The sequence below is a fragment of the Echiichthys vipera genome (assembly GCF_963691815.1).
Source record: "Echiichthys vipera genome assembly, chromosome: 8".
Lineage (NCBI taxonomy): Eukaryota > Metazoa > Chordata > Actinopteri > Perciformes > Trachinidae > Echiichthys > Echiichthys vipera.
This window is the reverse complement of record NC_139833.1, coordinates 6,691,760-6,704,461: the sequence shown is the minus strand read 5'-3', so window position 1 is coordinate 6,704,461 and position 12,702 is coordinate 6,691,760. Positions and strand designations below refer to the sequence as shown.

The window sequence follows — 12,702 nt, the reverse complement described above, 5'->3', positions numbered from 1 at the left end:
CATGAAATGTGACCAGCCTGTGGATAAAATACCCTCAGACACTAAGCCTCACAAATCGATTGTCTTTCATTGCACTTTTAAAAAGTGACATGCAGAACATCCAGGTAGCAGGACTCTCATCTATAACATCGCTCTTCACAACCTATTCTTCTACAATTAATGCGTTTTTTATTAGCCCGTATCAGTGTGAACAGACTGAAAACATGGGGAATCCATAAGTGTTAAATGGCTCTCACGACAATGAAATGGCTACTGTGGGGGCTACCACCCTCACACATGAATACAACTACGCTCAGCTTTATAGTTAGGCCAAATTGATGTAAGTCCAAGGCTGTTTAGGGACCCCAGTATGCAGAAATACAGGGTGTCCCAAAAAATGTATACACACTTTAAATAATTGTTAAGTAGGTGTTCACTAAAATTCATTACATTTTCAAAATATAATAGACAAACATAATTTTAGCGTTTTTTAACCGCCTGTTCTCAAATGGCAGAGCAATGGAATCGCACACATCATTAAACAACTCCCTTGGAATTGGTGAGCATTCATGTACGATAGCTACTCTCAATTCAGCGACTACTTTGGGGTGTGAGGTCTGGTGAACGCGGAGGGTATTCATCGAAACTCCCTCCTAAATTATCTTTGAACTTTAACTGCGTTTTCATACTTCCAGTAGCATTTTAGAATAAATTTCAATTTAAGTTTGGTCCTGCTGCCAACGTTAATTCCAATGAGTTTAATCTGCAAAGAAAAAAAGAAAAAATTAAAAATGAAGTTATCAGCTGCTTAAGTGTGTATACATTTTTTGGGACACGACTGTATTTCAGTACATTATTTTAGAATAGGCAAAAAAAAAAACGCTTAAACTGCATATTGTTTTGCACCAAACTGTCTGGGATTATCACAAAGTGGGCGTGTCTGTAAAGGGGATGTCAGAGGTCAAGAGAGCCCTTTTTAGTTTTTCCCTCACCAAAATGTTGACACCCATGGATTCATTTGGTCGTCTAGTTTCATATGATCAAAAGCAGACTAAGTGAATGTTCAATAAATGCTGTTGTAGTGATATTTATACGCAAGTAAAAACACATCGTTCTTCCACTAGGAAATATCAGAATCCATCCTCCAGTTACTATAAATTAATTTAATTTACATAAGGTTTGCTTAGAATGTGTGCCACTCTTTAGGTGTCGACAGAAATATCCTCTTACTCTCTCTTCCTCTTTTTCAGTTTATTTTTTCCTCTATAGATTAGCTGATCTAAGACTTCTTCTTTCCTCTTTGATGCTCTATCTCTCTCTCAGGTGTAGTCTTAAACATCTTCCCTGTCTGCTGCAGACGTCTTTCATGTCTTTGACGTTAAATCTCTGCTTTTCTCCGCTCTCCTCCCTCCCACTGGAGTCTGCCTTTCTGCGTGGCTGATCAAGGTGAAAGTGGTCCTTTTGTCTCTCTCGCCGTTTGTTTGGTTTCCACCTCTTCCTCGGCTGGTAGATGAGTCGGGTGATAGCCGGAGATTATAGTGGCGTGTTTGGTTTAGAGAGACCGGAACGTGTGTTCAGGGACTGGGTGGGGACGGTGGTGTTTTTATGGGGGGGGCTTGCTGGTAGTATTGTTCGAGAGTTCAGAGGACTTTTTTCTTTTTTTCTGCCGGGACCCGAACGTATAACAAAAAGAAAATCTGGGGAGCTCCACTTCTCTGTGATCTTCCAAACATCAAATAAAGTTTTTCATACAATCCTCTCCTCTGTTTTGTCTGAGGGAGGATTGGTGTTGACCCCTGTGGGACCCAGAAATCAGCCGCAGCAAACAAATGGGGGTGGCTTGAATTTAGAGGAAGAAAGAAGGGGATTCCCGTATCATTTTGAAGCAATGACCGTGTTGTCACGTTACTGTTACCAACGGTCAGCTCTGACGTCTGTTTGAGGTTTCTCATGTGTTTTTGTTTTTGGTACCAGGTGTGTTATTGAGTAAGGTTTTGGCACAAATCTGGCGTAGGTTTGCTGCAGAAATCACAAACCGAAGAGTGAAGCTGCCCACACACGACATGTTGACAGACAATTCTCGTAAGCATAGCTTTTTTGTTTTCTTTTCAGGTTTTATCGGAGGTGAGCGCAATCATGACAAGCCCACACGCTGATTATTGTCTGTGAATAATCAGAGGAAACCCCCCACCCCATCTGAACCCCCACCGCACACACACACACACAACCCCACCCCAACCCCTCCCTCCCTCCTCTTTGAGAGACAAATCCACGCAAATACGATACTGTGAGCATCCAACCTCCCCTTCCCTCCTCCTCCCACGTCCCCACCATCTCAGTCACATCTGTGGTGCAGCCCACTCACAGTGAGCAGTTTTCCCCTGCACCAGGAGCCAATACGGCTGGCGCTTGACTGGAGGGGAAAGTGTAGGTTTCAGTGGCTGTTTTGATACAGTACATAGTGGCTTCTGTTTCAGGTGTGCAGGCGTGCGAGATGTTCACCAGACAGGGGGAAATCATATGGCTCGAAAGCGTGCTCGGTGCCTCGGTGCCTCGGTCTATTGTTGATTAAGATGTGGTCAGCAGCAGAGATCTTTTGCTTTCTAATTCTATCCGAACATCTTTACTGTAAAGAGGCGGCGAAACCTGTAAAGCATCATGTTCGAATTCAGGGAGACGTTTGGGCAAAGATTCTTCTATTTGTTAAAATCAGTGTGAACTGAAAACATGTTGATATCCTCACTAACACCATGAGACGTTTAAGTATTCATAATCGTCATCTTGTTTCATTATTCTGTGATCAAATAGTCAGTTTCGCACTATTTTAATTTGGTTCTCGTGTGGCTGCGGAGCTTTGTTTTCTGTCAAAAGGTCACATTTTTTTGCAGAAAACAGTTATGAAACTTGTGTATCATACGGCACAAGTATCAAAACATTTGTGGAGTGACAGGAGTGACACAGTAACACACAAAGTAAACTAATTACATTAAGTACAACCTCAACTATGTATTACATAAATTAGAAAGACATTTTCCGGATAATCTGCTCTCTAGTTGTAAAAGTAAAATGGAAGATTAGAAAATAATGATGCGCCTCAACCTTTAGCTTTCTCTCACACATAATTAACCAGTTTGAAGGGCGGCCCTTGTGCACTGACGATCAGTACTGGTAGTGGGTTTTTCAGTATCTACAGTTGGTAATCCTGAGAGTCTCAGTTTTCCATTATATTCGGTTTAATGTGTGGAAAGAGGAGATTGACTGGAGAGCTTTGTTAACAGATGCATCAACAAAATACTAAAGTTTGGATGCAGTTTTCAACCAGTTGTTACAGTACCTTGGTCTGATGGAGGCGTTGCAAAATGTTGCTGAAATACACTTATACTTTTATTTATTTTTAAACAGAGTGGCTCTGCTCACACTTCAGCAAGAGTGCTTTCAATTAAGCTGTTGACAATTTGACGACAATTTGAGGAACTGATTATTTGTTCTTCATAAAGCAAAAAAAAAGCCAAATATTCTCCTCTCAAATGTGAGTATTGGTTTCTTCCTTTTATTTTGTAGAATTGTAGATTGAATATATTTGGGGTTTGGACTTTTGGTTGGACAAAACAAAAGGCTCAACGCTCAGTGAAACTGAAAATACGGTTGTCTTTTTCAGTTCATATTTTGAGTAATTAAGAAACTACGCAGTTATACGTCAGTTTAATAATGAAAATGTGGCAGAAAAAGACCCCAAAATTTACAAAAGTCTGTTTTCTTTTTCGTTCAGGTTCTTATGGTTCTTTGCGCTTTCATTTGCGATATTGACGGGTTAGTCAAACTTTTCAGCCCAGTTAAACAACTTAATTTGCTTCACCTTGTCTCTTAAACAAATGCCTGTGCACACATGAGTAAACACGGACACACATGCTGCATTGTCACATGCAAGTGTGTGGTTTCGTTCCTGACTGTAACAGCAATATTTTAATGACTAATACAACACATTTTGATAAATGTATTAATTTTGGGGTGCAGGATTTGCTCTTTGCTTTCAGAATTGTTGAATTTGTTGCCGTTTTCTCAAAAATGACCTGGCAGCTGTTACTTTTGAGCCCTGCCGCGTAATTGACTTATCAAAAGAAATCATCAGTAAATCAATCAGTAATGAAAATGCATTGTGCCTGCAGCCCTGCGCTCAACAGTTTTTCGCTCTCACAGTGCTGCGTGTCAGTCGGACTTTCCCATCAGTCAGTCAGAGAGTGTTTTAGTCCACCAGTCAGTCAGACTGTGTTTGGCTGTGAGGAGGGTGCAGCGTTGCGGTCTTCCTAAATAGTGGTTGGCTTCGCTCGGCTGACAAAACATGTCGTCTTGGCCGGCGGTCATGTTCTACCCAACCACAGGGTGTGTGTGTTTGTGTGTGTGTCAGTGGACATATCAGTCCATTTTCATTCAAACAGTAGCTGCTACTTTTACAATGCAAGCAAGTTATTAATAATTTGATTGTGGTTGGGAAGAAGTGGGTTTCCACTTAACTGGTCTCATCTCAGCACATTTCACTTACAGGACATTTAATATGCCATAAAATGCATTTATATGCTTATTATATTTATATACTGTATAATAATTTGATCTAAATCCAGTAGAGGAAACTGTATTTTATCTCGTTAAAGGTCATCATCAGGAGTTGCTTAACTTCTTTTTTTCTTTTTTTCACTGTTAGGTCAAAGGTCACAATATAGAAGTATTAAACTACATTGTGTGGTTAGTAAAGAAGCCTCTGTGGTTGCTGCTTTTATCTTTAACTTGATCCCATGATTAACAGGGTTCCCATGTGTCCCGGGAAACGGGGAAACTTTTCCAGTAATGCAAAGACGACGTAAAATGAAAGAGAAAGTAAAATGTCCTGGAAGATCTTGTGTTGTCCCTAGATTAAGGTTTTTGTTAAAAATGTAATGATCCCGATAGTGATGCTCGTTTATTATTGACAAAACAACTGAGCTTTTACTCAAATACGTAAATGAAAAATCAGAACTTGAATCCACAGTCAGCACTGTAGGGAAATGTGAATCGTGACAGAACACACTTTCACAATTCAAGGTGATTATGGCCGATCTCCAAACAACAGGATAAAAAGACAATCAAAGGATGTAAGGCTTTAAACAATAGATTTGTTAATATACAGTCATTTGATATTTGTTTGCCTGAAGCTGAGTTCGATGTTGTGTTCGCTCAGTGTCTGTTGGCTTCACAATGCAGGTGTTCCTGCTGTTAATGGTCAACGCTGTGACGCTTCACTGAATCACAGAACTTAGTCAAACTGGGAAAACACCCCTGTAAATTTCTATCCCTCACCAATGGTCTTCTTTCACATGACAAATCTGATGTTTGTTGTACAGGACATGAACTTTTGGGTGGTCCCATGGGGAATCAAATAGTTCCTTTGATTCAGTTTGAGAAGAGGGGGATGAGCTTCTCTTGTACCCACAGTGATCATTAATCAAAGCTGTATTCAAGTGTTTTTTTTGTATTGCATTTCCATAAAGTTAAGGGATTTGCAAAAGACACATTGAAGTTGTTAAAATTGTAGAAGCAGCTGGTCGAGGTTCTTTTGTAAGCCCCTTCCTGTCCAGTAAATACTCCATTTCTCACTCAGACTTGATGTTAAATGTTATGTCAGATGTCCAAGTCCAGGTGGAAAACTAACATAGTGACATCTGACGGACCAACTTTTTTCTTAATGTTCCCTGAAGTCGAGTTGTGTTCCCAAAGACTGCATGTAAAGATGGATGATGTTTCTCCGCTTCTTCCCACTGTGTCAAAAGTAAAGATTATTTCCCCGATACAGACGCCGCCATGTTGTAATGTTGCAGCCAGAGTCCCGCCCATACACCCGCCCAACCAATTGTGAGGCGATTGTGATTAAAAACCAAACTTATCTGAAAAATGAACACTCAAACAAACAACAGCGAGATAAGAACTACCGTAAAACGACTGAAACCATCTTTGGGAAAGATGTATTTGACGTGTGCTTTGACTATATAGTTTGGCCCATGTCCCTTCCGCTAACATGGAGGGGGGCAGGATTTTTATTCCTACACTGCAGCCAGCCACCAAGGGGGCGATGGAGATTCTTTGGCTTCACTTTCAGGAATAGGTCAAGACATCAATATTTAGATGCTTTTGATATCAAGTAAACTTAAATCAATTCTTACATTTCTTGAATGTCTCACAGCGCTTCCCTTGAAAGTCCCACCCTCTTCTTCTCTTCCTGCCTGACCTCTGACGCTCCCTCCTCCCCCGGTGCGATGAGAGAGAAATGCTTCATTCCAGTGCCATAGGAAGTCCGAAGTTTCGGACAATACAGGATTTCTCCCAGCTTTAAGATGGACTAAGAGGAGTGGTTTGTCACTAATTTGAGATAAGCTAACTTTAAAGGGCCACCTTAGGGCGCACTCACAATGTCCATCCATACCGTGCCCCGTGCTTTAGGGTACCTTTCCCCCCCCTCCCACGGGCCAGGCCCGTTTGTACTCACACCGACTGGGCCTCGCGCAAATGCTTCTTGCTGCCTATACGTCATCACGCCGTAACACGTCACACGCATTAATGACGTCATCTCGATGCGTCACCTTGTTTACAAATCTTTCCATAGACCTCGGAGATTTTGTGCATCTTGTCGACTGTTTTTTAATATTTTCATCGACCAAATCTGCAGTAAACACTCCACCTCCGCATCACACCAACGTGAACCTTTCACCGCCATTGTTTTGAATGTCGGCGCATGGTCCGTCTTTTTATTTATTTATTTATTTTCTTTCTATGTCCGAACAGGTCATGTCAAAAATGTCCGAATTGTATTATCCGAATAGAGTGGAGTCACACATGTACCAGCTAACAAAGTGGTTTGATGGAAGGTAGAGTGTGATGGACTCGTATGTTTGTTTTTAGAGAGTGGCTGAGATGACACAAAAATACCACTGTTCTGTAAAAGCTTTTTTTCCTCTGCTGTCTCAAATTTACAGCTTAACAAGTCTCAGCTGTTCTGAGGCTGCAGACAGTAACAACGTGTTTATTGAAGGAATTCATACCAACGATGACGACCAGAATACAATAAACCGTGCAGTCACAGCCCAGACTGATCTTATCGGTCACACTTATTCTTTCTTTCTGCATTTTTCTCGTACATCTGACTGTGCGTGTGCGTGGCTAATGTGATGATCTAAAGTAATATATATTTCTGTATGTGTGTGTGTGTGTGTGTGTGTGTTTGGGGGCGTGGCCCATTGTGAATTTCCCCCCTTTTCTCATAATGACACTGTAAGAATACACCTACTCCGCCCACATCTGCTTGCCAGGCAACACCGGGGCTAAAGGTTATGTGTGTGTGTGTGTGTGTGTGTGTGTGTGTGTGTGTGTGTGTGTGTGTGTGTGTGTGTGTGTGTGTGTGTGTGTGTGTGTGTGTGTGTGTGTGTGTGTGTGTGTGTGTGTGTGTGTGTGTGTGTGTGTGTGTGTGTGTGTGTGTGTGTGTGTGTGTGTGTGTGTGTGTGTGTGTGTGTGTGTGTGTGTGTGTGTGTGTGTGTGTGTGTGTGTGTGCGTGTGTGTGTGTGCGTGCGTGTGTGTGTCTTGGGTGGGATAGTGTGTGAACCAGAGAAAGTTTATTTTCATTATTGCTGTCATATAGGCGGGGATCACACCTTTTACTTTCTGCAACATTTTCTCAAGATGTCACTTGAGTTGACCTCAGTGTTGATGATCTGAATTCATCATCTCTTCCACTTTTTAAAGGATATAAAGCAAAAGCAGATTAGGAGACAACATATAACAACACATTTTAATAGCGCAAGTGGTGCTGCAAAGCCAAAGTGATAAAGTCGTAGTTGTAAATCAACGACGAACAAAGAGGTTTCCAGGTTGATACCTTGATTATTTTTAGTGACGCATATTAAATGTTTTTTTAAAACCTGGATTTTATATTGTAATGCATCAAAATGTCCTGGAGTACTGTAGGTCACGAGTGGTTCCAGTGCTGTCATTTAACTCGGGTTTGATTCCAGCCTCGGGACCTTTGTTGCATGTCATACCTCTCTCTTTCTTTCTCCCCCTCATTTCACATCTTACAAAACACACACAAAAACAGCGCAGAATCCACTTGGTCTTATGGAAACAGAAATAGAAGATGAACCTGCAGAACATTTAAATATTTGCAATTAAAAAGTGCATTTCCCAGTATTCATTTTTGACACCATTTGTTTTCTTTGCATTAAAATTAAATACCCCACAAGGAAATTCACTTGGAGTAATATGAATTATTAGCTGATAATCAACTCATTTAGTACACTTCAACTAATATCTGTGCTTGTACTACTTTGTCTGCCTTTCCAAATGCGTACACCTAAAGCATTTCAGTGCCGTCTTCATTTCTTTTATCACATTCAAAGTACACGTAATGCTCCCGCTCTTCTTCTAACAGTTCATGTTCGCTCAGCTGCTCCTCAGCTCTCAGAGCCGACTCCCTTCAGTCAAAGGAAACGCTCTCAGCACAGTGATAGCTTGAATTTTAACTTCTTTTTTTTTTCAAGGTTGTGGGTCAGTGGTTTTATTGCAGTCAACCAACATCGCAAACAACTACTCTACCTTGACTCTTCACTCTGCAAAACCGACTGACTTGGCTCTTTTAACGGTTCTTAGTTAAGAGTAAATGTAGTAAACTAATGAGATAATTGTCTTATATTTCCAATACACCAAATTAATAATTAGTCATACCTTTTATTATTGTTTTTTGTATTTACTTTTTTGTCTCCTCTCTTCGCACGTCGTTTGCTGCGGTGATTTTTTAAGGGCGGCTCCTTAAAAATCAAACCTTTAAGGACTATTTTTTTTAATTTAGCCACTGAAAGTCTTCCCCTTCAGCTTACACATCTACAACCTGCATTCACCAAACTTCATGCAATCACCAGACATCAGTTAGCTTTTAAATTCTCCTACAGAAACTAATTCAAAATCACCTTTTGTTTCAGCTCCATCTGTGATCTAACTCCAAAGTCCATTCAAATTTCAGTTCATCTGTTGAATTAATAAACATTCTGCTTTGTATGGGAATCTAGCAGCCACTCCTGTTACGGCCTGTACTTTATTTTAAAAAGTAAGTAAAGTAATTTCGTTTAAAACAATTAAGACAACAACTAAATTAACAATATTTACTTGATTTAATTCTCGCAGAGGCAGCCCACCTCTTAACGCCCACCTCTGTCCTACATGTGCGCATCTGTAATCTCAGAAGAAAACGTTTTGCTGAGTGCATTTCTTGCCTCGTTTCCTGACATTAGTTTCTTGCACTTAGCTGTTTGCCAGCCAGTCAACAGGTGTAGGGTGGAGTCGCTTCTCAGACCGTCAGTTAGCGCTCTGTCTCAACCGTCCTCCTGATATTACGTGGAACTAAAATGTCACGTACCCGGTGGTAAATGAGAGCTGTGTGTGTGTGTGTGTGTGTGTGTGTGTGTGTGTGTGTGTGTGTGTGTGTGTGTGTGTGTGTGTGTGTGTGTGTGTGTGTGTGTGTGTGTGTGTGTGTGTGTGTGTGTGTGTGTGTGTGTGTGTGTGTGTGTGTGTGTGTGTGTGTGTATGTGTGATTGTGTGTGTGTGTGTGTGTAAGGTCAATGGTGATTGATGAGAATAGGCCCATCACTGTCTTTCTTTCTCACGCACACAGAATTTCCTGAGCGTATATGAAAGTTGTCATAATTAGCCAGAAGCTGAAAACCACTTGAAAATGCAAATACTTATATACGTACGGTATATACAAACACACACACACACATATATATGAATACATGCATATATTTTCTTTTCGATATCTAACCTAATCTCACTAAAAGCATAAAAATAATCTCTACCAAACAAAGTGAAGACAGCTGCTCCAGCTGTTTCGTGTTAATGAACATGTTAAATACGGTTTCTGTTTTACAGCAGAGCAAAAACATTTGTCACCTTCCGGCCCGATATCTGCACAAAAATATTTGTCTTGAAACATGAATCAGCAGAGAGAGGTGAGATTAGAAAAACAAATGTATTTCTCTTTAAGCTGTCAAGTTTTTTTTTTTTATTTCTTTTAAGTGTGACTGGTTTCTAGTGAAGTCAAAGTCAAATGTAAACAGATAAAATCACACAAAACAATCGGTTTGGTTTCAAATTGTTCGATTTTTATCAAAAGGTCAACCAGTTGTCCTCACCTGCTCATTTTTCATTTAAAAACATGAAGAGGATAAACGACAAACAGAGTTAATGAATCTGGACTAGCTTCATTTGCCAGTAAAGATGGACATTTTAAGTGTGTAGAATTTAAAGTACAAGAGGGAACCGGTCGCTGTAAGCAAGAATGAACATCTAAAGTTCAGTGACGGTGCGTTCAGGGTGTTTAACTTGGTTTCACTGTCAGAGAGGTTAGAGACGATTTCATTTTCAAGGAGGGAGGGAACTTAACTCTCACTAACTTTCTGTACCCCAACCCACTATCTAGATAAATGTGTAAAAAAATATATATATAAAAAAAATACATTTAAAATATGTTGCACGGATATCAGGGTGTCTCCAAGTCCTGTAACAGTCGTAAAGTGTGTGAAATACATTATCTTAATTCAAAGCCTTGTGCAGATTACAGTTAAAAGCAGAATTTTACTGTCAAATGGAAATTTAAAGCTCTTAAATATGTTGCGGTTTTCTCGGCCTTCCTTCTTCTTTTGCCAGATTAAACCAGTCATGTTGAATTCTGCGTCCTCTGACAGGCCAAAGCTTCTATTTCCTCTAAAAAAGAAAGTTCAAAATCGAAGCAGCGGAGGCTGAAATATCCACACTTTTAGTCCTTAGTCAGGGCCAAGCTCCCAAAAGACTGGCTCCTACATTTCCCATAATGCAACTCTGCTGTGCCTTTCATTTGACTCTTCCTGGCCTCACACTCTGTTTGTAAGACAGGCTTTATGTTAATGAACAACAACAAAAAACAACTCCTAAATGTGGGCACTGAAGCTCAAACTCGCAGGCTCCGGAAGGTCGAGAAAGTCGCTGCTCGTAACGAACGAATTGCGGTTGTGGCCTTTTTGGCGGAGGGCGGGGGTCAGTCACAGGAGGCCATCATAGACAGACAGACACACACACACACACACACACACACCCTGAAACTCAAACCGTCAGACTGAAAGATAAAAAATCTCTCTCTCTCTCTCCTCTCTCTCTCTCTCTCTCTCTCTCTCTCTCTCTCTCTCTCTCTCTCTCTCTCTCTCTCTCTCTCTCTCTCTCTCTCTCTCTCTCTCTCTCTCTCTCTCTCTCTCTCTCTCTCTCTCCTCTCTCTCTCTCTCTCTCTCTCTCTCTCTCTCTCTCTCTCTCTCTCTCTCTCTCTCTCTCTCTCTCTCTCTCTCTCTCTCTCTCTCTCTCTCTCTCTCTCTCTCTCTCTCTCTCTCCTCTCTCTCTCCTCTCCCCTTTCTTCCTCTCTTTTTCTTCTTTGCTTCTAAAAACAGAAGGAAATAAGCATCACATACAACAACAAAGCTGACAGTAATAAAAAACATACTTTTTAATTTAAAGTTCTTGACCGATGATAGAGAAAAAAAAAAAGACATTAAATGACATTTAAACTAAACTAAAATAACTGTTACAATTCGAAATAGGCCTTCAATTAGACGAAAGTTCTTTAAGATGCTTCTCAGTAATTATTATACTCTCTCTCTCCCTTCAGGTGATCAGAAGCGTTACCAGGTGGTGATCCAGGGTATCGAACCGCTGCTGGAGACGCCTCTGCAGTGGCTCAGCGAACACCTCAGCCACCCCGACAACTTCCTGCACATCTGCGTCATCCCCGTCCCCTCCGACTGAGGCCACCCCCACCGCACCTCAACATCACCGTGACGACCGGCCGGCTATGGGAAACGGTGGAAACAACTGAACTAACAGACTCTTGAAGGAGAAGACCAGAATCATATTGATAAAGACGAACAAAAGGATGCGAAGGAGGTATTTAACAAACCTCCTTTTTCCATCTTGTTATATTTCTAATCCTCCGACCTCGACTTGCTACTCCCCCTTTCCCCCCCTCAGAAAACGTGGTTACAGGACGAGAGGGTGAAAAGATCTTCTCTTCCTCCTCTGCTCCCAAAAGAAAAATCTATTGAGGTGAAGAGGGGGTCGAACGAGCAGAGGAGCTCCTTCTACTCCTCTCCGAACAAACAAACTCTCCGCGGGAGGAGAGGAGGTGAACCCATCCCCTGTTTTTCCATCCTGCCATACACCTTCCTCCTCGTCTAGTCCGAGATAAGACTGTCCCGTCGACGGGGATTGTTTGGGATCTGGGGATGGCGGCGTTTCCAGTCCTGCTGAAGTTGCCTTAGTTACCGCGTTCATGCATTTTCATCGTCCATCCTCGTCGTCCCTGCCAAAAAAAATAAATATCCCGACACACATGGAGTTGCTCGGAGTTTCCATCATGTTTTTGACTTTTTACGCAGGATTTTCTGTTCGTTAGGTTGCTCGCATTAACATTTGGCTTCATTTGACAAAGTGCGCTGGGATAAGAAGAGGACGAGCTGCTTTTGAAACAGGTGACTGGTGACTTTGGTTTCTCCCAGCACACTCGGTGTCTGGATGTACTAATCACCTGGGACTACAACAGCTTTAACTTCAACTAACTATAGTCTAACTCCATTTATATTTTTCATTTTCCATCTTCAGAGAAATTCCAGTTTCACACTACTTACTTTC

At 41.3% G+C, this 12,702-nt stretch overlaps 1 protein-coding gene across 1 annotated transcript in view; it reads left to right on the top strand.

The window, feature by feature from the left end:
- The window catches only part of atg5 (ATG5 autophagy related 5 homolog), a 33,006-nt gene extending 20,323 nt beyond the window's left edge, over nt 1–12,683 (top strand). Inside the window, exon 8 of the mRNA XM_083917904.1 lies at nt 11,684–12,683. Coding sequence (XP_083774030.1) covers nt 11,684–11,820 — 137 coding nt within the window. The 3' untranslated portion in view covers nt 11,821–12,683. The remainder of the gene's footprint in view (nt 1–11,683) is intronic.
- The last annotated feature ends 19 nt before the right edge of the window (nt 12,684–12,702 follow it).